The sequence below is a fragment of the Bos indicus genome, chromosome 10 (assembly GCF_029378745.1).
Source record: "Bos indicus isolate NIAB-ARS_2022 breed Sahiwal x Tharparkar chromosome 10, NIAB-ARS_B.indTharparkar_mat_pri_1.0, whole genome shotgun sequence".
NCBI lineage: Eukaryota > Metazoa > Chordata > Mammalia > Artiodactyla > Bovidae > Bos > Bos indicus.
In genome coordinates this window covers 7,490,365-7,514,766 of record NC_091769.1, presented here as the reverse complement: position 1 = coordinate 7,514,766, position 24,402 = coordinate 7,490,365, and the positions used below count along the sequence as shown (strand labels likewise).

The 24,402-nt window shown below is 43.3% G+C and overlaps 1 protein-coding gene across 1 annotated transcript in view; it reads right to left on the bottom strand.

Moving 5' to 3' along the window:
• SV2C (synaptic vesicle glycoprotein 2C) overlaps positions 1-24,402 on the bottom strand; it is a 221,156-nt gene that overhangs the window by 111,481 nt on the left and 85,273 nt on the right. Inside the window, exon 3 of the mRNA XM_070796864.1 lies at positions 5,538-5,718. Within this exon, the coding sequence (XP_070652965.1) occupies positions 5,538-5,718 (181 nt within the window). The remainder of the gene's footprint in view (positions 1-5,537; positions 5,719-24,402) is intronic.

Genomic DNA, 24,402 nt, shown 5'->3' with positions numbered 1-24,402 from the left:
CATCTGAAGCATTCCCATTCTCATAATTAACGGTGACTGGAAACAAATAATTTAATTCTGGGCAAATGAAAATGAATCAATGGTGTCAACTCCATTTCCCATCTTTCTAATTTTCTGTAACAAAAGAGGAGAGGGAAATGTCTGTTCCCCGATGTGAGACTCACTTAGGAAACTGAGAGACAGATGAATAATTGCTGATGCCTTACTCCTCCTTCCCATAAAACACTGCTGTCCCTGGCAGGAAGAGTGTGCCTTGTGCTGAATAAACATGTAAAGTCATACAAAATTTGGCACCTGGACACATCTGTTTCTAAGAAAATACACTCATGACTTAGTGTGGTGAATAAAGAGGAAAGCACATCTATCACAAACCCAGCCATCAGGCTCCTTTATATGCAGAGCAGGAATATAACACAGTCCTGCTAATGATGCCTCAGAAACACAATAAGACAGGGCAAGAGGAAGCCTGTGGCACTTGCAATAAAGTCAACACAAGGCATCTTAACCTTGGATTCAGAATGCACAGTTTGCCTGTTCACAGAGTGGCCAGTTCAGAAGGACTTCACTGCACCTAAGTCCTGGCTGTGTCCTTCCTGGTCCCATCACTGAACCTTAACCTGTGCAATGAGGGGTTTGGACTGTGACCCAGAAATTCGCTTCCTCCTCTGAAAGGCCCAGTGTGAGGAATTGGTAGACAGGCACCATACCAATGTGGAGATCCTACCAGTGCTCTGTCCATTCCAATTATGTATTCTGGAACTGGGAAGTGACCACAGGATGGATTCAGGGACCTCCTGGACTCACTGTGAGATGGATCTGAGATCAAACTCCATTGAACACCCGACCTCTGTAAGTCCTTAACTCTGAGTGGTGAACCACAGTGACATTTTGGGTCCCCTGGAATTAATGTCAGTTCAGAGCCAGTGCCTAGTAAACTCTGAAAAGTTGATTATTTCCTTTTCTCTCATTCAGTTACCCTGGTAAAAGGCTACAGGTCCTTTTGGGGAAGACTGGGGGAAAGATGAACAGCATAAACTTCCAGCAATGTAGTAGGGTCTCCCCTTCATTCAAGGGGTTCTGGGTCTGTAAACTGGCTCAAGTCTGGAAATTGACTGAGGGCCATGCCTTTTTGTTTTTATGATGCAAGTTCAACTTTTGGTCATTTAATTGAGAACTCTTCCCCTTACACAGACCAAGTAAGACTTTATTAAGCTTCCTGAGATTAAGCAGTAAAGAGTGGACAGACCTATCCTGTCAATCTCTTGGAATTTACATGCTGGTGGAGGAAAGACATATAAGAAGCAAATATTTTGGTGTATTGATCAGTGCAACCAAAAAGACCAACCAGGGGTCTGTGGGGAGAGTCCCTGGGAGGGGTGGTCTGAGGTTGTGAGTGCTGAGGGCCCAGGAAGAAGACCCCGTGAAGCTGAAAGGATGGTGAGAGTGATGCTCCTGGGAAATGCGTGGAGCGTTGCAGGGTCTGAGCACCAGAGTTCCACAACGGGAAAAAAGTGCCAACATTCTGAAATTGTCCTTCCTTGTTCACCGAGTTCTCTTCAATTTAAAACCAGATCAGACGTGGATAAGGGAGCTGCCTGGTGCATAGAAATAACAAGATCTCCTATTTAAGGTCTCTAGGATCAAAGTCTTAATTCTTTGACTCAAGTTTTAACTAACAATGTTTAAATAAAAGGACTATGTCAAAACTTCAGCTGCTTATGTTTTCAGTGTGTAAGTGATGGATGTGGAAAGGGTTTGAACATTACACGCCTTTTAAACAACAAGAGCCTTCACGCAGAAACTGGCTTTTCACTCACAGTTTTGTCACCGTTTTCTCTTCATCTATGAGCCTCCCACACCCCTTGCTGCTGCCCCATAAAGGACACTGACTAGTTCTTAGCATATAGAGAATGGGAGTGCTTTTGAATTGTGGTGCTGGAGAAGACTCTGGAGAGTCCCTTGGACAGCAAGGAGATCAAACCAGTCAATCCTAAAGGAGATCAACCCTGAACATTCATTGGAAGGACTGATGCTGAGGCTGAAGCTCCAATACTTTGGCCACCTGATACGAAGAACCAACTCACTGGAAAAGACCCTGATGTCAGGAAAAATTGAGGGCAGGAGGGGAAGGGGACGACAGAGGACGAAATGGTTAGATAGCATCACCGACTCGATAGACATGAGTTTGAGCAAGCTCTGGGAGATGGTGAAGGACAGGGAGGCCTGGTGTGCTGCAGTCCATGGGGTCACAAAGAGTCAGACGCGACTGAACAACAACGGGAGGGCTGTCTGTGTACCTTCCCTCTCCAAGCAGACAGGAAGCATCTAGGGGCCAGGTCTCATCTATAACTGTGAAAGGTCCTCCATGGTTTCAGGAGAAGAGAAGGTGTGAAAGAGTTTTGTTTTTGAGTTGGAATGGAATTGGAGAACATAGAGACTCAGCTGAGAGTGTCCAGATGAACCCTCGCTGCCGAGACAACCCCTCTGTCATCCGGGCAGCTCTCCATATGTTAGGAGAAGGCAACAAGGCACCAAACTCATCCAAGGAAGAGAGACCGATTTCTTCACTTCCCTTAACAGCTGTGTTTCTCAGGTACCCTCAGCTGCTGGATCCTACAAGGTCCTGAGTGTTTCGCTACCTGGGCCCAGGTGAGTAAGCTCACATGGCTTCCCCGCAAGCCCCACTCCCAGCTGAGGGACTCTCCAACTATTCTGGAGAGCAGGGATGCTCCATTTTACTTGCCTGTTTTCTTCCAAGTCTTTGCCCATGATTAGTCTTTTCTGTTTCCCTCTGGGAATCAAAGTCGGAAAGAAGCCTCTTTTCCCCTCTCCATCTGCTGTCACTTTAAGACAAGATTCAACACGCAATCTCACTTGATCCTCATACTCAAAGGTAGGATGCAAAGCACTATTTTCTCCCTTTCACAAAAGAAGCAGCAGGCTGGAGGGCCCGCGGGACTTTCCCAAGGGCTCACAGTAAGGCCAGGGGTAGGGTGGACTTGAATTTCTGGACTCCCCATTCTGTGCCCACTTTGCAAAGGCATTCAGTGCATTAGTCTCTCGGAGCACAATTGATAGAGTGTAGCTGAATTAGCAATGCACAGTCTGTGCTTTGCCAGGTAAATTATCCTATTTAGAGGTCTGCAGCCCTGAGCTGCTGGTTGAAAAATGATGTGTTGGCAACAAAGAAGCAAATGATGTCATGAATATACCCAAGCCGTCTCTGTCTCTGTGCTGCCCTTGAATTAGCTTCTGGACAGCCCCTTAGTCTGGAGTATGCTACAGCCACCAGAATGGCCCTTTTCTCTGCAGTCAATGGAGTTGCCCATGTCTTCATCTAGACTGGCAATGAAAATTGCCATAATCATCCAAACCCGGCCAGGTACTTTTGAGTCTATGGATATTGTTGATATTTTCTGGATAAGGCTGTGAATGGAAAGGACTGGAAAGTTCAGAACTTGGGTTGTTAGGCTTCTTCTGACAGGCTAGCGGTATTATGTACATAAAAGAAAAAGCAGGAGGAAGTTCTCCTGTGGCAAGAATGTCTTATCCTATGGACCCTGAGATGGTCCTTTAACAAGCAGCTTTAATCGCACCTGCTCTTCCTCAGGTATCTCAACTCACTCAGCACTGGCTTGGCTGCAGCCCTCTGAATTCATGACCCAGAAATCCTCCCCACAGATGACGTGTGCAGCCAGTCTCACACAGAGCCTTGAACACCAAGCATCCCCTCTGCTAAGGAAAAGCCCTCTTTCCCCATCGATACAAAGCAAATGATTGATTCTGATCATTTTTCTCCAAGGAAAAAATATTTTCACACTTTCCCAAACTTTCCAACCCTCCTGCTTTACTGCAGTGTCTTCACTCTAAGGAGAACTCCTGAGATTCCTGCAACTTAGTCACACATTTGCCAAGTGCCCCCTGTGTGAAGAATATGTCAAAGCAGGAAATGCAAGAGACATGGGTTTGATCTCTGGGTCGGGAAGATCCCCTGGAATAGGAAATGGCAACCCACTCCAGTCTCCTTGCCTGGAAAATTCCATGGACAGGGGAGCCTGGCGGGCTATGGTCCATGGGGTCGCAAAGAGTCGGACACGACTGAGCAACTGAGCATGCACACACATCCTGTGTGTAGAATGTAGCACAGATGAGGTTCCAGAAGATAAAAAAAAAACATCAGAAAAATCTGTGGATCCACCAATCTCAATATGTGAACAAATCTTGTGGCAGAAAACAATATAAAAATGTAAGTGTTTTGAATGAATTATGAAAGTGAACCATTAGTCTGCACGGGGAAACCTTTGTACTCTTAAAATAATCCACTTACATAGTCTTTCTCTTTGATGTCTTATATTCTGGTTAATCTTAGCTCTGATTTTAAAGTACTACTATATGTAATTAAGAGAGATGGGCTGCAGCTTTTTGACCTCCTCTTTGGGCAAAACTGGGCTTTGCTGTGTGGTGACCAACATCATCAACCACAACTGATCGGCTTCTCAAATTCATAACCCAGCACAGATTCCTGCCCCTTCTTCATTCATTTTTCTTTTATTTTATATTATTCCTATAGATTCATCTTATGCTAGACTCCCTCAGAAACAACATCTCTAAACAACATCTTAAACAGAGTTCTTAAGCATGAATCAGAAATTTTATATTTACACTATTTTTTTTTCCTATTCAAGCAGTTTCTTGGACTCTCCTAATTGAAGTATTGGGTTTTCCTAAGCTGTGGATTTGCTTAATTTAGTAACGAGTGCTTCAAGTTCTTTAACAAAAACGACTAACCATTGGTTATACTATGCCACTGCACTTGTCAATAGCACAACTTCTGTTGATTCACCAGAAGTTAGGAACCTATAAAAAGAACCTATTGCATCTCATGAAGCAGGCTTCCTACTTAGTTAAATATGCTATTGGTGGTTTAGTCGCTAAGTCATGTTGCAACTGGTTGCGACCCCACGGACTGTAGCCTGCCAGGTTCCTCTGTGGAGGGGGTTGTCACTTCCTTCTCCAGGGGATCTTCCGGACCCAGGGATCAAACTCAGATCTCCTGCATTGCAGGTGGTCTCCTGCAGTTACCATGGATCAATTAAACAATATTTACTTGAGACCCTCTCATCTTGGATTTAAGAGCATTGTTGAATGGTTCAAACCTTTAATTAGTTCATAATAGGTAGGACTAAAGCTATTTCTGGCTTAAATTTTTAGAAGAAAAAAACATCCACTCATAAATGTGCACTGCCACAGATATAGCATTCCTTTGAAAACAACACCCATTTCCTAGACATAAAGCACTAAAAGAATCAGCCACGGGAACACAGATGCGTATTCCCTTCTCTTCTGGATTTAAAGGTTGATAATTATATTTCTAAGAACCAGCATTATGGCTCCTAAGGCTGACACAAAGATGGGAAAGGAAATGCATTAAGGGATAATTTTTTGGTAATGAGAGCCTCTAGAGTGGAAAACACGTACATTATGTCTTTATGTAGAATAAACACATTACTATAAAATCCGAAAGAGAAAAGCCTTACCCGAATCCAGAAAGTAAGCGACAGAAGAGAAAGAAGCCATAACCTTGGACAAATGAAGACAGGAAGGCAAAGAATCCGTTGATAGACATGCAAATCAGAAGGGACTGCTTCCTTCCCACTTTGTCTGCCAGGCCTCCCCAGAAGAATGCCCCCACCATCATGCCGAGGTACACTATGCTGCCTGCAACACACAGAAAACAAAGAAACACGTCAGAGCGGGCAGGAACGACACTCGGAACAGCAAGTGAACAAGGGGCAGGAGACGTCCTAGAATTCTGCGTGGGAAAGCAGCTCCTTTACAAATAGATTCTGCAGGATCCATGAATCCGCTTTCAAGCTGGAAAACAAGCTCTGTGGGTTTCCTCAGGCTGCCATGGGTGATGGTAAGGGCAGAAGATGAGACGGTCACGTTCTCCCCAGCCTTGTGGGGAGGGTACCCCCAGTGGGCAGGCATGAGGAGTCCCCATAGAGAACAACCCCACACTTTGATTCATGGCTGTGTCATCTTTGGTCCAAATGCCCAGCTTAGCACCACAGGAAGGCCGAGATGGGAGACTGAGTCAGGGGCTCCCAGGTCAAACGGATCCTCTAGCCTGCTTCAAGCCTGCGCTGCAGCAGATGACCTGGGCCACAGCCAGACTCCTAGGAAACTTCTACAAGATCGCTAGGTTCTTTCTCTCTGGTTCTCCTGAAAACCCTGGCCCTTCCTTGAAAGGAAGGGATGTTAGGGAAGGTTAAGTTTACAAGAGTTAATCTCAAAATGGTCTCTCCCAAATCCTGCTCAGAAAAGAAAAACTTTTTCTTGGCATCAGGAGCTTAAGAAGAAGGAAAATCGCTGCTTGTGGTTTGGGGTTGTTCAACTCACCATGGTTGGCTTTGCTTTCGTAAAGGAAACAAATGGAAAAATCAAGAGTTAAATAGATGCCCCTCTTGGTATCACTGAGCAAACAGCTGAATTTTCCAATTCACTTGCTTCTTCTAAAAAACCAAGCCCTCATAAACTCTGTCCAGAGTTTTCCATAGGATGATACAATATTAGGTATGGCAAATGTTATTTTTTGGAAGGTTTTCAAAAGGGTATGCAAGGTCTAGGGGAAATGGCATAATTAATAAATAAGAGTTTTGGCTTTAAAAAAGCTGCCTGCTACATCTTTTACTCAATTCTGCTTTTTTCCTTTGCTTCACCAAAGCACCATTTGAGTAGTCCCTTCTCAAACAAGTGTTGAAGGTGCCCAGCAGCATCTAGGTTACAAGCTGAGAAAACACTACCTTATTTATTGCTTTAGGTTAGGGAAATATCCTCCTTAAACATTCACATGAATTCATTTGCTAACAGTTAATAAATTAATGAGACCCAGAAGGAAAGCACTTGGCAAGGTCTGGTGACCCCACATCAATGACATGCAGATGCTGCTCTGCAGACAGACGAGTCTAGACAACTAGAGGGAATGGCGAATGTTGGAGCAATTATACAATAAGACACAACAGAAGCTGTTTTTACTTAGACTGGGCTGCTGAAAGGAGATGGGCGGTTATCCTTTGCCTGGGTAGGGACGGCCTACTTTTCTCTGTACTATGTGGCTGACCGTAAAAAGACCATCCTCCTCAATAAAGAGGTTACTCATATCATGAGGCCCAACGCATGTCGAGAAGACAATTTAAAGAATGTATCAGCACAGTGCACAGGGATCCGCAGAGCAGATTCACCCAGGAAAATGAATATGGGGCGTATCTCTTATTTACAGCCTAAGAGGCTTGAATTTGCCACTCATGCCTCTCAGAAGACTAATCAGTAAGCTAAGCTGCTTGATGGACTTCCCAGGTTAGAACGAAAGAACCTGCTTGCCAATGCAGGAGACATAAGAGACACGGGCTCTATCCCTGGGTTGGGAAGATCCCCTGGAGGAGGTCATGGCAACCCACTGCAGTATTCTTGTCTGGAGAATCCCATGGACAGAGGAGCCTGGCAGGCTGCAGTCCATAGGGTCGCAAAGAGTTGGACGTGACTAAAGTGACTTAGCATGCATGCGTGCAAGCTGCTTGATAATAATGTCTGTCTTTAGAAATGCCTACAGGTCAGAAAGTGAGTTGCATCGACCGGGAGCAGCCCATGGCTGTTGCCATCTAAAGACTTGGGACTCTTTCTTGTGGCTCTGGCCCCAGGAACAAAAAATGGTCACTGGCACTTGTGGAACCGTTACCAGTTCTAAACTTTTCCGTGAATTAACTTGCATAATCCTCTCTACCACCCTTTGAGGTGAGTACTATGGAAACACCATTCATTGGTGGGAAGCTGACATACAGGGACATTAATGATCTAACCACAGAGAAGTGAGTGCTGCCTACATCCCAGTCCGTCTCTTTGTACAACGTGGTGATGATTCCTTTAACCCTCCTGGCTGCCCTCCTGGGAAAACATCCCAGTTTGTCCAGGCTCTTAGGTGGAGGTAACATCTAAAATTGAAAGTGGTACCTCAAAAGTCTCAGAGGTGCCTTCTCCCTGGACGCCACCCTCATAGAATTAGAGCTAAGTCTTGGGTAGTGGAAAATGACGGATGGGAGCTCGGGGGACACGCTGCTTCGTCCCACCCAAGTATGTGACCTGGGATGCACTGCTTACTCTCTGGTACTCCAGATGGGTACATCCCTGACCCTTGGTGGGGGAGGTAAGGGAGCTGATGCTGCCAACGGCTGGGTGGTGCTAGAGCAAAAAGGAAAATCCAAGTTCTTGCTACGAAGAGCAGCACAGACGTGCTAAGTCACTTGAGTCGTATTCAACTCTTTGCAACCCCGTGAACTGTAGCTCTCCAGGCTCCTCTGTTCCTGGGATTCTCCAGGCAAGAATACTAGAGTGGGTTGCCATTTCCTCCTCCAGAGGAATCTTGCCGATCCAGGGATGGAAGCTGTTATGTATCCGGCAGTGGCAGGCAGGTTCTTTACCACTAGTGCCCCCTGGGAAGCCCAAAATGAGTCGGTTCCTGTGCCATGCTCTGAAGGAGCTATAACCCCCTCACTTTTCCAGTTCAGAATGGATGATGGTCCTTCTGGGCGGGTCTCCATGTCCTGTCATCCCCTTCTGGGCCATCCCTTGCAGCTACATCTTCCCTAAACCAGGTTAGAGCGTTACAGAGTAATGATTCTAGCATTTTCAGGGCTCATAACCGGATGCTACATTCCTCCGCTCAGCAGGAGTGCAAGGACTTAGCCCCACCTGGGAGCTTTTTAAACCTCAGGGGTAGTAACGGCTAAGAGCTCATTCCTGCGAGGGCGACGGCTTAGTGACTTGAAAAGGGACAGGAAATCCGCATTTATTATTAGCACCCTGTACTTAAGCCCCTTGCAAATAAAATTTAAAGATAATACTTATGAGATTTTAATATATAAAAAAAAAAAGTAGCCTATTTTTCAATTCCCCCAGATATCTATTTATCTATCTATATATATATTTTTTAACTCAAATGTGCCCCCATGGCCAATAATTCAAACCACACAGAAAAGTATAAAATGAAAATAAAAGTCTTCTTCTCCCTAATCCTTGATCCTCTTCCCAAAGGTAACCATTAGCAATTTTTTTCCAATTCTTCCAGAAAGCTCATACATATAAATATACAAAATGGATATCCTGTAGGAACTACTTGTTAAATATAGGTTTTCTTCCCCCACCCTGCCCCTGTGCAGCATTCATCATATCTAGTCTTCCTTAAAAATCTTTCAGATTTTTAAGCTTAAGCAAACCAGAAATAAATCTCTGTCAGGATTTTAATTACTTTTTCAAAACACATTTCATGTATTTCAGAAGAGCATTCCCTATCAGCTAGTAGGGGAAAAACAAACAGTTATTTCTCCATCTCTATTATTTCTATGCCTAAAATAAATACACCCAATTTCCCTAAATGAGAGGCTATTAAATCCAGTTTTAAAGAATTTACAGAGCGTACCCACTATGTATGACTTTTCCTGAAGGCTAGAAATACATGGATCTATAAGTCATGATCCTTGACCTTAAGGAAGGAAAACTTGGCAAATCTTCCTCTGATGCCTACTCTAAGCCAGGAGAGAAAGGAGACAGTTTCACATCCATTATTCCACAGAACCCCCGACAGCCCACTGCCCAGGGCCAGTACAGAGAGGGGCAACCGGAGCAGGACCTTCCATGGCCTCCTGGGGACACATGGCCAGACAGAAAGTGCCCTCAGGAACCAGGCTAGAGTCCCTGAACTCGCATTTACTCCATCGAGATGGCTTAAGGCGCTTGTAATTCAGGGAGGGAGACCATCACCCAGTGAGCCCCGCTGTGAGGCCTGTGTTCCGGTGGAGGGGTGACTGGGGCCGAGGGGCGGGAGGTGGCCACTAATTCTGACTGTGGCTTCTGAAAAGGTTTTGCTGAGAACGGAACATCTGAGAGGACTCTAAAGGATAAGAAAAATTTCAATGTAGTATTAAATTCCTCCACCAAGTGACAGGTTTAGAGAGAAAAAAAGTAGCATCTCAATCTGACTCTGACTAAAAATGTTTCAGATCCAAACATAATAATAATCTTTGGTGTCTACAGTGGATTACTACTGGTAATTAGACCAATTGTAGCTAGACTTCCGCTGGGCACGCTACGGACAGGATGACGCCTACCCAACAGTTTATTCCAGACAAACAGCACAACTAGGAGAGGCATGTTTCAGTCACGTGATCTAATTAAAGCTGAAACCTCTGAATATTAGCAAAGGCACACACTTGAGGGGGAGAGATGTGAATAAGAGTGGAAAGGCTAGGCTGCCTTGTTTTCATGACTCCATTTGTCTTCACCGTGTTGAGACAGGGAGTCCTTGAAAATTGAGAGGCGGGATAAGCTCTTAACATGGACCAGCCTTCTCTGGTCACCACTTCTCATGAGGCTACTGACAGAATTTAAAACTATTTTAGTCCATTTTACAGGTGGGGAAACTGAGGTTGAGAGAGGCCAGCAGTTGAATTCAGGTCTTCCAGATCCTTGTTCCCCAGAGTATGATCTCTGGATCAATAGCACTGGCACCCTGGGGTCGGGGGGTGGGGGGGAACCTGCTAAAAATGCAGACTTTAAGGCTCCACTCTGGACCTACAGACTCAGGATCTGAATCTGACTAAGGTTCCCACATAATCTGTGTGCACTTTAGAATCTGAAAGCACTTTTTAGGCTGCTGTGCTTTCCATTGAAACATATAACTTCTCTGATACTTTTTTTAACTTAAAGTTTGTATTTCTCTAATACATATTTGAGCGGGGGAGATGCAGACCCCAGAATATTTAATTCCAAAGACACAGAACAAGCAAGATCTTCCTACATGAGCTGGAGATATCCTAAGGGTGAGCGGAAAGTCTGTGCCTCTCCTAGGACCTGCTTTCTTTATAGAAGTTAGAAGCAGACCGGCAATGTAGAGAGAGGCCAGGCTGCAATTCTCAGATCCTTCCTGAATCTAATGAAGACTGTCATTCAGCTGGGCTGTCAGGAGGTTGAACTTGGCCTGAGAAATAAATATAATCTGAAACTCACTCTCCTCCCATCGCAGTGGGGGCTCAGGACATCCTTGGCTGGCCAGCCTCTTGGTCCAGGTTTCTCAGAAGACAGAAAGAGGCTTCAAGCATCACCTCCCCATTAAGGGATTTTCTAACATGGGAGCTGATTCCACTTTATTTAATCATACCCTCATTTCCCCCAACAAATACCACATTTCCATTTCTGTCTCTTTGCTAAGCTGCTTTTGATTCTTTCTGACAATCCCTAAGGGGCACACATCTTTTCCCCCAGCACCATCTAAACCACATTTAAATGAAACAGAACAATTTTAAGAAATGGAATAGAGTGGTTTTTCTCATAATAATTTTAGCCATTAGTTTAAAAAAAATTATTTTAAGCACTTCCATTATCTATGGCTAATACATTACCCTATAATTCATTCCACCATTTATTTATAGATTGATTTTCAATTAAAAAAAACATTTTGTGATAGTGTTCTGAATTCAGTGATCAATAATCTCCATGGGGCAATGCTCACACTCACCTTTTATAAGTGGATTTTCTTAGGTTAAAACAAAATTATAAGTCAAAGTAAAATAAAAATAAATCTTTAAGAATAACAATGACAGTTCTAGAGATAGTTATTAAAATGAATAATATAACATCACTCATCATATTCACAGGATTGAGGGAAAATGAGTTACTCCTTAAATTATTCTCATTATTTTTCAGACGTTACACAAGAGGCAGGTGCATTTACTGTCCCAAGGATAGGATTTTCTACTATCAACTTGTGTTATATCCATAGTAGACACCCACTTAGCCAATTCTTACTGAGCCAACACAATGGATTAACAAACCCACCCACAACACACTGAGAATTATTTCCCATCTTACTTCTTCTTCCAATAAATGCTTTAGGTTTACTGTTTTACACCCAACCTTTATGTGAGTTCTGCTCTTATTAGTTATGAATCCAATTAAACAGCAGTCACATAAATAATGAGATATGAGTGTGAAAGGAATGGGAGCTACTCCTATGAAACTAACTTAAGAAAGACATGGGGAAGATGGGGTGCAAAAGTAAATATTTATTTAATACACTTATTAAATAAATGTATTAAATAAACATCTTTATATTAAATATTTGTTAAAGAAATGTATTAAATTATATCAAATAAAATTTATTAAATAAATGTGAGCAATCCAACTCAGACTGAGAAAAATCATAAAGATGAAAGATTCTGTGCTTAGATAGAGGCATATTAAGTTAAAACTGAAAATCAAACCCACCTGATGGCTATGGAGATACAGGAAAGACAAGGGGGTACTTCATTTCAAAGATACCTACTCAAAGGGTACCTTTGCTCCTGCGCCTGAAGATGGTTGAATGAATACAAGCCCATGTGTTAAAACAAAGTATTTAAGTCTCTACGTAGATCTGCATGTTTTCTTGCTTTACCAACTTTTCCATTAACTGACCAATTACCAGACTGGATTTAATTAGGTAGTGGGATGTCTACCTTGCCTCAGAGGACCCCTGAAGACAAGTTTTGTGCTTCAGGAAATCAGGTTTGCATAGCCACTGAAAGAGGCGACAATTACCCACTCTGTGGTTTATCGCATCACTGAAGGCAGCACTGAAAGAACATCTCCTTAAGGGCAGTTCCAGAACTCACAACCTTCCTTTCCTTACTTTTATTGAAGATTCCTTTTTTTTTCACTGTGTACTGGAAAAATCCCTGGAATGACAGTCAAGACCTTCAGGACTAGTTCCAGTCTCCTTAGAACTAGCTGTAAGCTGTTCGGCTAATCTTCAGCTTCCTACATGTCAAATGGTAGGTGGTGGTCAGCCCTGTAAAGCTGAACCAGGCTGTCTTCTGTCTGGGGTAGCAGGGGACTTCTCTCCCTTGCTGGTCTCTTATGCATCCTCCCCTTCCACCCACTAATGCGGGAGCTCTCACGGCTGCTGCCCTGTGCTCCTCCTCCAGGGCCCCCAGAATGGTGGGCTACGAGTGTGGCCGACCCTTGGCCAGACCACATCGTAGTCCATCAAAGGCTGACTCCAGGGACCACTGTGCCTCCCACTGTGCCTTTGCTCCCACTCAGTTCAAAGAAGGCTGCAACATCCTCAACTACAGCTTGCTATTTCTGATTATTACTGGTTTCAAGTTCTGCTTTTGAATTAGAAATGATAACATAAAATCTCAAGTTCAGTACTTATTCTATTGGATTCTTCCATTGGATGTGCTGAGAAGTGGACCCATTATTAATGCAATGAGGGGTTGAATGGGGGAAGCAGAAAAACTGTTTTTGTTGTTCTTTAACCAAATGCAATACTCATCTTTCAGTTCAGTTCAGTTCAGTTGCTCAGTTGTGTCCAACTCTTTGAGACCCCATGAATTGCAGCACACAAGGCCTCCCTGTCCATCACCAACTACTGGAGTTCACTCAGACTCACGTCCATCGAGTCAGTGATGCCATCCAGCCATCTCATCCTCTGTCGTCTCTGTCGTCCCCTTCTCCTCCTGCCCTCAATCCCTCCCAGCATCAGAATCTTTTCCAATGAGTCAACTCTTTGCATGAGGTAGCCAAAGTACTGGAGTTTCAGCTTTAGCATCATTCCTTCCAAAGAATACCCAGGGCTGATCTCCTTTAGAATGGACTGGTTGGAATACTCATCTTTATCCCACTACTATTTACCACTCTGAACTCTGGGTCAGGCAGCAAAGAGTGAAGAGCCCAGGCTCTTGGAACATAAGGACTAGATCTGAATTTTTGCTCTACCCTTTACTAGATATTTGGTCCTAGGTAAGTTTCTTTCTTTCTTTGTGTCTCAATTTCCCCCTCTGTATAATGGAATTAATAACGATACCTTCCCACATGCTGTTTTTGAGAGATTAAATGGGTTAAAGCACTAAGAACTATGTGAAACACAGCTGTTCAGTAAAAAACAACAACTAATATAACTCCTGGTCTGAGGAAGAGAGTGAAAAGGGGAGAATAAAATGGTGATGGAAAAGAGACAAGAGGAAAAAGGGGAGGGGCTCCGGGGTGATGTAGAAAGTAAAATTACAGATCGGGGCCTCCCTCAGCTCATGTTCTGAATAGAAGCCAACTGAAACAGCTCTGGAAATGTGAGTTAATTTTTCCAAAGACTTATTCTTCTGCATCTTGAGATTATTTAAATAAATAACCAATAGTCTTCTCCTAAATCCAACCCCTGACTTTTCCCAATCACTACTATTTTTAGTAGCCACAGGTAAGGACCATTGGCGCATTCAAATGCATTTGTGGATTTTCGGAAAATCAAATAAAAGTAAAGGAAGTAATAATATTAAAGGCATATGAACAAATAAAAAACTCTTTCCAATTTGCAATAGAGAAACATTTGCAACAAAAGTCAGCTCACCTTTGCCAGAAAGAACTGTAAATATCAGATGCAGACTACAGTGCATCTCTGACTTTTACATTTGGAAAGTCTGACATTTAAGTCCGTTGGTCCAGGCAGACTGATGTAGCTGCTGGTATAGGCAGGTAATTCCATATCAAGCATTATTACCACTTATTACTTAAGTCCACCTGGGCACTAAACAGCCTCTGAAGGCCCAAAGACACTGCCACTGAATTCAGAGAGCCAAATGCAGAAGGGGAGTCTCGACATGGAAGACCAACCTACTTTCTAATATTTTTCCTCAAATGGCCAGGATAGAGTACGTCCACTGGATAGGGAAAGAGGTATTTAAATAATTTTGCATGGAAAAAATCATTTGCATATATAGTTCTGCAGAAAAAAGGACAACAGCCCCCTTGGTATTCAAAGCAATAAAGAAACAGGTCTTGGGGGTTAACCTGTGGTGCATCACGAATATCACACATCAATTTCACACCAGTGGGATCCCTGTCGGGCTTTCCTGGTGGCTCAGTGGTAATGAACCCGCCTGCTAATAGCAGGTTTGATTCCTGGTCTGGGAAGATCCCCTGGAGAAGGAAATGGCAACCCTCTCCAGTATTCTTGCCTGGACAATCCCATGGACAGAGGAGCCTGACAGTCCACAGGGTCACAAAGAGTCGGACAAGACTTAGTGACAACAACAACGGGATCCCTATCTGCACAGACGTCCTCCACTCCCAGGCCTGTGCTGAGGGAGCAAGGTGGTAACTGAGTCCTTTCATGGATCACTAGGCCAACCGATGGAGCAGAGGATCATTGATCCACAGCTCTTAGTTGAGCTCCTGTGAAAAGCCAGACATCCTTCAGGGTATGAGGGAAGGGGAGGGCGGAGGACAGGGCTGCAAACAGGGAAGGGACTAGGTGCCCCCTCTCAGGAGCTCAACTCACAGCCTCGTGCAGTGGTTCCAGATCGTGGCTGCACATCAGATTATCTGGGTGATTTAAGGGAAAGAACACTGATGCCTGGGCCACACCTGGAGATTCTGGTTCTGGGATAGAACTGAGGCAACAGTACTTTAAAAACAAACTTTCCAAACTATTCTAATATAAAGCCTGGGCTTTGAATCTTTGGTTTCCTGGGAATTGAAAAATCTGAAAAAAATTACCATTAAATGAAACACATGCTATAATTAAGGTGAGAACACTCTGCTTAAGGGGGAAAAAGAAGGAGAGACTTAATTAATTCCAGGGAATCTGGAAAACTCCGCATAGAAAGTCATGGTGGATGGTGCTAAGTTCTGAACAATGAATAAAAATTCTCCAAGTAAGAGAGGAGAGTTCCAGGGAAGGGAGGAAGATTGAGTACAAAGACCTGGAGATGTGTCACAGCACCACAGACAAAAGTGCCTCTAAGTGGTTCAGGATGGATAGACTTCAGAGTTCACACGCAAGGGTGACAGTGGTGAGAGATGGGGCCGGAAGGCAGGTTGAAGGCCATGCAAAAAGTCAGCCTTTATCCTCTGGGAAACTAAAAAACAGACTGGACATCATCCATGCTGAAAAGATCATTTCAATAGCCCTAGGGAGCATAAACTACGGGGCAGGGGTGGGGGGTGGGGGGTGGGGGGAGACAGAGGGGTGGGGGCGGGAGGGCAAGAGAAGGGAGAAGAAGGAAAAGTCCAGACCAGGGTGAGGCAATCAAGCTCTGAGATGCCCTGAGCACAAACTTTAAGGAAGCACTCACCCTCGAGTGCTAACTCTGCATCTGCACAACCCTGAGAGTGACTGCTTCCTTAAATTTGTGCTCTAGACACCTTACTTTCCTTACCCTGGTCCTGGCCCTGGAAAGAAACCAGCTGTTGCAATATTACTGAGAGATAGCCCAAGGAAGGAGTGAAGGTAGTCTGATCTAAGGCTGTGGCATGGCAGACTCAGAGAAGTGGGGTAAGGCTTGAGGTACTGTTAGTAGTCAGAGCCCACAGTTCTTGGAATTTGAGGGGTGAGGCAAGGAAGAGTGGGAGCTGACACTGAGGAGTTTGCCTTGGGATGAGTCACAATGAAATGAATGAAGAAGAAGGGTCCAAGACGGGGGCAGGCCTGACAGAGCCTCACATGTTAAACACTTGGGAAGAACTTCGTATCAGTAACTCTTACTGTGTTATAGCAACAAGGCAGAACAGGGCAGGCAATACAGGTATCACAGCAAATCCATAAAGTAATGATCAATATGATTGATAATAGGATATATTAATACTTCATGAAGGAAGCAGGGCTTGAGTTGAGCTTCAGAATAACACCCAGGAAGAATGTGACTCAGAAGATGGGCAGAGTGGCATGTCTGCTTATGCTCAGATATACAACAGTGTGGGAGGAGGTCTGGAGTGGGAAACAGCACGAGTGGGTCAGAAGGTGAGCAAAGTATCCAGCCTGGTTACAGTAGACAGGTTGGGCATGCGGAGAACTACAATTAAACTGGATAAGTAAGAGAAAATCCTTAAAAAGCAAGTCAATGCAATTTTAATTAATAACATAGACAAATGCTTCCCTGGTGGCTCAGTGGTAAAGAATGCATCTGACATTTTTCACAGAACTGGAACAAAAAAAGAGGGTCTCACAATTCATATGGAAACACAAAAGGCTGTGAATAACCAAAGCAATGTTGAAAAAGAAGAATGGAACTGGAGGATTCAACCTTCCTGATTTCAGACTATCCTACAAAGCTACAGTCATCCAGACAGTATGGTACTGGCATAAAAACAGAAATATAAACCAATGAAACAAGGTAGAAAGCCCAGAGATAAACCCATGCATCTATGAGCACCTTATTTTTGATTAAGTAGGCAAGAATATACAGTGGGGCAAAGACAGCCTCTTCAATAAGCACTGCTGGGAAAACTGGGCAGCTACACATAAAAGAATGGAATGAGAACACTTCCTAACACCATGCACAAAGATAAACTCAAAATGGATTAAAGACCTAAATGCAAGACGAGAAACTTAACTAAAACTCTTAGAGAAAAATATAGGCAGAATACTCTATAACATAAATCATAGCAAGATCCTCTATGACCCACCTCCTAGGGTAATGGAAATAAAAACAAAAATAAATAAGTAGGACCTAATTAAACTTAAAAGTTTTTGCTCAGCAAAGGGAAACTATAAACAAGGTGAAAAGACAACCCTCATAGTGGGAGAAAATCATAGTAAATGAAGCAACCGACAAAAGATTAATTTTCAAAATATACAAGCAGCTCATATAAGTCAATATCAGAAAAACTAACAACACAATCAAAAAGTGGGAACAAGACCTAAACAGACATTTCTCCAAAGAAGATATACAAATGGCTAATAAAGACATGAAAAGATGTTCAATATCGCTCATTATTAGAGAAATGCAAATCAAAACTACAATGAGGTATCACCTTGTAAAGGTCAGAATGGACATCATCAAAAAGTCTACAAACAATAAATGCTGGAAAGGGTGTAGAGAAAAGGGAATCTTCTTACACTGTTGGTGGGAATATATATTGATACAGCCACTAAGGAAGACATAGTGGAGATTCCTTAAAAGACTAGGGATAAAACTACCATCAGTTCAGTTCATTTGCTCAATTGTGTCTGACTCTTTGGGACCCCATGAATTACAGCATGCTAGGTCTCCCTGTCCATCACCAGCTTCTGGATTTTACCCAAACTCATGTCCTTTGAGTCGGTGATGCCGTCCAGCCATCTCATCCTCTGTCGTCCCCTTCTCCTCCTGCCCCCAATCTCTCCCAGCATCAGGGTCTTTTCCAATGAGTCAACTCTTCACATGAGGTGGCCAAAGTATTGGAGTTTCAGCTTCAACATCAGTCCTTCCAATGAACACCCAGGCCTGATCTCCTTTAGAATGGACTGGTTGAATCTCCTTGCAGTCCAAGGGACTCTCAAGAGTCTTCTCCAACACCACAGTTCAAAAGCATCAGTTGAAAAAAAAGTTCAAACCACCATATGACCCAGCAATTCCACTACTAGGCATATACCCTGAGGAAACCAAAACTGAAAAAGATACATGTACCCCAATGTTCACTGCAGCACTATTTACAATAGCCAGGATATGGAAGCAACCTAAATGCCCATCAACAGATGAATGGATAAGAAAGCTGTGGTACATATATACAATTGAATATTATTCAGCCATAAAAAAGGAATGAATTTGAGTCAGTTCTAATGAGGTAGATGAACCTAGAGCCTATCATACAGAGTAAAGTAAGTCAGAAAGTGGAAGTGTTAGTTGCTCAGTCGTGTCCGACTCTTTGCAACCCCATAAACTGTAGCCCACCTGCCAGGCTCCTCTGCCCATGCAATTTTCCAGGCAAGAATACTGGAGTGGGTGGCCATTCCCTTCTCCAGGAGATCTTCCTGACCCAGGGACTGAACCTGGGTCTTCTGCATTGCAGGCAAATTCTTTACTGTCTGAGCCACCAGGGAAGTCAGAAAGAAAAAAACAAGTATTGTATACTAATGCATATATATGGAATCTAGAAAGATGGTACTGATAAAATTATTTTCAGGGCAACAATGGAAACACAGACATAGAGAACAGACTTATGGACATGGGGGTGGGGGAGGAAGGGGAGGGTGGGATATATGGAGAGAGCAACATGGAAATATATACTACCATATGTAAAATAGATAGCCAAGGGAATTTGCTGAATGACTCAGGGAACTCAAACTGGGGCTCTGTATCAACCTAGAGGGGTGGGGTAGGGAGGGAGACGGGAGGGAGGGTCAGGAGGGAAGGGACATATGTATAGCCATGGCTGATTCATGTTGATGTATGGCAGAAACCAACACAATACTGTAAAGTGATTATCCTTCAGTTAAAAATAAATAAATTTAAAAGAAAAATAAAGAAATGCATATCCTCATCTGCCTGCCAATGCAAGAGACGTGAGTGGGGAAGGTCCCCTGGAGAAAAAAATGACAACCCACTCCAGTATACTTGCCTGGGAAATCCCACTGCGGAGGAGTCTGGCAGGCTACAGTCCATGGGGTCGCAAAGAGTTGGACACAACTGAGCACAATAGAACAGTAACATGGACAAGGGGAGCCATGATGGGTTGGTTCTTCCGTGAACAATTAATGCCATCAAAGTATCGATACTAGTATGAAATTACGAGGACACTTAAGCGCAGGATGGCTCTACCTAAAGGGCCAAACAGTAACTGTTTTAGACCTCGCAGGTGATAGATGCTCTGTTTCAGCTACTCAACTCTGTCATCACAGCACAAAAGCAGCCATAGATCTCATGCAAGCAAATGGGCAGGGTTGTGTTCCCATAAAACTATGGACAGAAACAGGGGAAGGGCGAGTCAGCCTACAGGCTGTAGCAGGCAGATCCTTGTTTTGAGGAAAAGTTTTCCTGTAGCCATGCCGGGAACTCAGAAAAGCTGTGAGCTTGTCTCGGAAGAGGTCACGGTGGTCCCTGAAGGGGCCGTCTCAGTGCAGCAGTGATGACGAGAGCAGAGGACAGGAAACCAGAGCTGGGGACGGTGAGGACACGGAGGCCGCAGGAGGAGCCAGTGCCGGTCACAGGAACAGAGGGCAAGGCGTGCTGGACGGGGAGAAATGCTAGAAGCAGCACACCAGCATGGGAGAGTGGCGAAGAGGGGCAGAAAGAAAGCAGCCACGCGCGCAGGGACACAACTGCTCTCAGACCATGAACAGAACAGAGAACAGCAATGGCTTCTGCTACCAAACGGTGGGCTGCTTTGGAAGAATGGTGCTACCCGGTGTCTTATTTCCAGAAACTCTATGAAGACAGACTTACGAGAAATTCATTAGTCTCAACTTTAGGCATAACTGCAAGCAATAAAAGGATTTTTTTCAGGACTGTCTCTTGAACATCAGCACAATGAGCAAATAAAGCATAAAAATCCAAAAGGAACTGGTGTTTTAGAGGAACAGAACAAGAAAGTAATTTTGAACGGATGTCTGTTATTACATCTTTTGATATTTTAAGCAACAGCAAGGCCCGAAAGAGAAAGACTCCTGAAGTTGATCTCAGGCCATTTCTAGACCCTGGGGATGTGACTGTGCGTGGCAGGAAAATAGGTCTGAAAACGGACTCAAAGATTGCACTGTGCTTAATCAATATTGATGAAGGTGATTACATAAGTCCTCCAAAATGCTCTCCTGGAAAATTACATGTACGTTTTCTTTGTTGCTCTTGGTTTAAGTTTAGGCGGCAGATTTGAAAATAAAAACCAGAATAGCTTGTAATTGACTCCAATAAAATCTAAAGGAAAAATTCAGTAGATGACTTCTGATGCTCCAACATGACCTTCTGTTTCCTCAAACAGGTAGATACCTAAGCTGTCAGCCCAGGGACGTGAGTGAATAAACACTGATTGGCTTTGGACTAATGGATATTGGTCCTAATCCATTACTGCTGGATTCAGGGGTGAATTCAGGACAGCACTTTTTGACATTTGAGATTTATTTTGTCATTAGGGATGAAACATCATACAAGGGCTCCTCAACACAAACTGTCAGAAGGACACTTGGGTATTTCAGGGAAAGTCACCCAAATATTCAGGTGCTGATCCACAGTATTGAAGCTATTATTTACTGGCTGATTATTCTTCTTATTATTATAAATGATTTGTGTTTAGCATGAGAAGTCAGCCATCTGCTGCTCACATTAGGAAGGAAAAAAATGTGATCACTTTGAGAGTAAGAAAAAAGTAGGAATTTTAGTCAATTACTGTATAACGGTTCAAAAACAGAACAAAGTCAAAGAACGTTGAATCCATTTTATTTTCTTCTCTAGGTAAGGCATGTTAAAAATTGACCTATCCCCCATCCCTCAATCTCTCTTTTTTAAATTAATTATTTTAATTGGAGACTAATTACTTTACGATATTGTGATGGTTTCTGCCGTACATTGACATGAATCAGCATACATGTGTCCCCCATCCCTCTGGGTCATCCCGAACCCCCCTCCCACCTCCCTCCTCATCCCATCCCTCTGGGTCATCCCAGTGCACTGGCTTTGAGTGCCCTGTTTCATGCATCAAACTTGGACTGGTCATCTGTTTCACATATGGTAATATACATGTTTCAATGCTATTCTCTCAGATTGTCCAAAACTCTGTTCTTTATATCTGTGTCTCTTTTGCTGTCTCACATATAGGGTTGTTGTTGCCATTTTTCTAAATTCCATATTTAAACGCCTCGTAGTCATTCTTCTCTTTGTACACTTGTCCACCTAACTTTCCCTGAAATAACCTTCTCTTGCCTCTCATCCAAATCCTGTACCTTGCACTCTGCCTACACATTCTTTGTAAGGATGCCCCAAACTAGTTTTCATGAGTAACTTCTGTAAATTCTCACCCACATTATGAATTGTATTCTTTTGTCAGTATTTCATGTGCCTCAGTCTTATCTCTAGAACTAATCTGCAATTTGAGTCCTGCTAGGTATCAAATCTTCTAGCATCTCATTCTGAAACTGCGTGAGACTATATTGTTCTAGGCACTTTAAATAATCAGCAAAATCTAGTTAATTTCATTTGAGTTTAACATAGGTTTAATTGAGAGCCAAGTATCTCTCACATACAGCTGTGCAATTGATGAAACTAATGTAAATCTGGAATTCTAACCATAAGATCTTGAGTGTCCCAAGAAAATGTGGTAAATGGCATACTTGAGAGCTTTTTCTGGAAGAGTGATCCCTAAATGTACATACAGAGAGCAGGTTTCATGAGAAAGTTTCCACTAGCCTATAATAAATGAGAAAAATTAGGAAAATAATATGTCTTTTTCATTAATTTATTCAACTTAAAGGAAGGTCATATATTCTAAGCATAATCCATCTTGTTATTTTGATTGAACGTGTCTTTTGTTTTATGAAGTGGTATGAGTAGAATGAGTAATATGCGCTGTTGCAATTATTTTTTTAAATGACCTTCTCTAGTAAAGTGAAAAGTTGCTTTCTCTATGTCAATCCACCTATTTTAAATTTTACTTCAAAATCTAAAAGACAGGGAGCCACTAGTATAAAACTTGAAATAGTGAGGACAATATTTTGGACATATTGCACTCTGAAAAAAGGCTAGTGGAAGAAAATTAGTTTACTAAGCCAGGGCTCATGAAATGAATGTCTAACATGGAACAGAATAGGGAGGTCTCCTTCGTGCACGTGAGATGATCGATCACACGAGGTGACCAGAAGTCCTCAACATTCTTCCCATCAGGAGGTGAGGTCTATGCTGCCTCTTCTTGATCCTGGGTAACCACTTGACCAACAGAATATGACAAGTTATGCTGTGTGACTTCCAATATCGGATCATAAAGGTCACGTAGCTTCCACCTTGCTCACTAGAACACTCACTCTTGGACTTGTGAGGTACCATCTAAGAAGTCTGACTCCCTTGAGAATGCCATGCTGGAGCAGTCACAGACAGGTGCCATCCTCCACAGACCCAGCTGAGCCCTGGCAGGATGGCAGCCATCTGGGACCCTCCAGAACAGTCCGTCTGCCAGCTAAACACCACTGAGTAACCTCTGACGGTACCCCGAAGAACAGAAGGATCTCCCAGCCACCCCAGTCCAAATTCCTAACTTGTAAAAACATGAGATATAATAAAATGGGTTCTGTTTAAAGCTACTAAGTTTGGGGGTAGTTTGTTACACGATAACACATATCTGGAATGGTGTATTCCCACATTTAAAGAGTGTTTTAATACACTTTTAAAAACATCTCATTCACTGAGATACTTAGATTATAAGGAGTATAGTATTAAGGATCATAAATATTTCTCCACTTTCAGTTTGAGGGGGATCAAAATGGTTTAATTGTTAATAATGCTTTCAGTACTGCAAATCGTTTCAAAAGAAGAACATAATATGCACATCCAATAAAGCATTCCCGTTCCTCTGTTTAATTCCAGTGGTGAATGGTGAGGGGTGGGGGGGGGGGGGGAAGAAACAAGCTAGAATGTTCTCTGTCTTCCTGTCAAGTCTTTTCCTAGAAAATTCCAGGAAGGATTTTTCTGGCGGTTTTATTTTGTTTTGATGAGTGGGTTTTCAAAGTAGGAGAAAGAGAGAAATTAAGTAAATGGGGAGCAGGAATGAAGAACAGGGTGTTTTATGGGTGGTGGTGGTCGTGGGTGATTTGGTTCTAGGATGGGAGACTTGACCATGACTACAAGGAGGGAAAACAGGGAAAGAGCACTTTCTCCCCAAGGAAGTATATTAAATAGCTCCTAGCAGCAGCAGTAGAAGGAGAGCACAAGGACCTAAATTCCACATCCTCTGGAGCATGCCCGCTGTACTGTGGCACATTAATAAAGCTCAGGGGCAGTATGGAAGAGAATCGCAGCTCTCCTTTGGGAATGGGATAGCAGATTCACTTCCATAATTTTTTCTGCACAACCACCCTCCCTCAAACTGAGACCCTCCAGGATCCTCCTATTTTCCTATCTTGAGACCCTGCAATGTGTTACATCAGTGATCACTTAAATCTCACAGCACAAATAAGACTAAACGTGTTAAACTTTGACTCTTTGGGAGAGGGGGGAGGGGTGGGGGAAAAGGCCATCCTGCACACAGGGCTGTCACAAATAACAAGCTGCTCCTTGGGGCCAGGCTGGGGCCTCCCAGCTGTGTGTGAAGATAAGCAGAGCAGTGTTGCATCAGGGATCTGAGGGACTGGCACCATATTCCTGCTGATTCAGACCTCAGGATGACGCCATCACCCACCCACCTGCAACCCCACCCATCCCAATGGAGAGATGCTTACAAAGGTTCAGGACTGTTGTCAGATAAACTTGACAGAGTTTGACTGTTGCCTTTATTATTAATTCCAACTCTTTCTCTCTCAGTGGCCCAAACACTGAGTTTCCTAAAGAGAAGGACTCATTAAACTTCTGGGTTGTATTGAAAAGTTCCAAAGTCAGCTTTTTTAAATAATACATACTATGCAGGGATTTCCCAGGT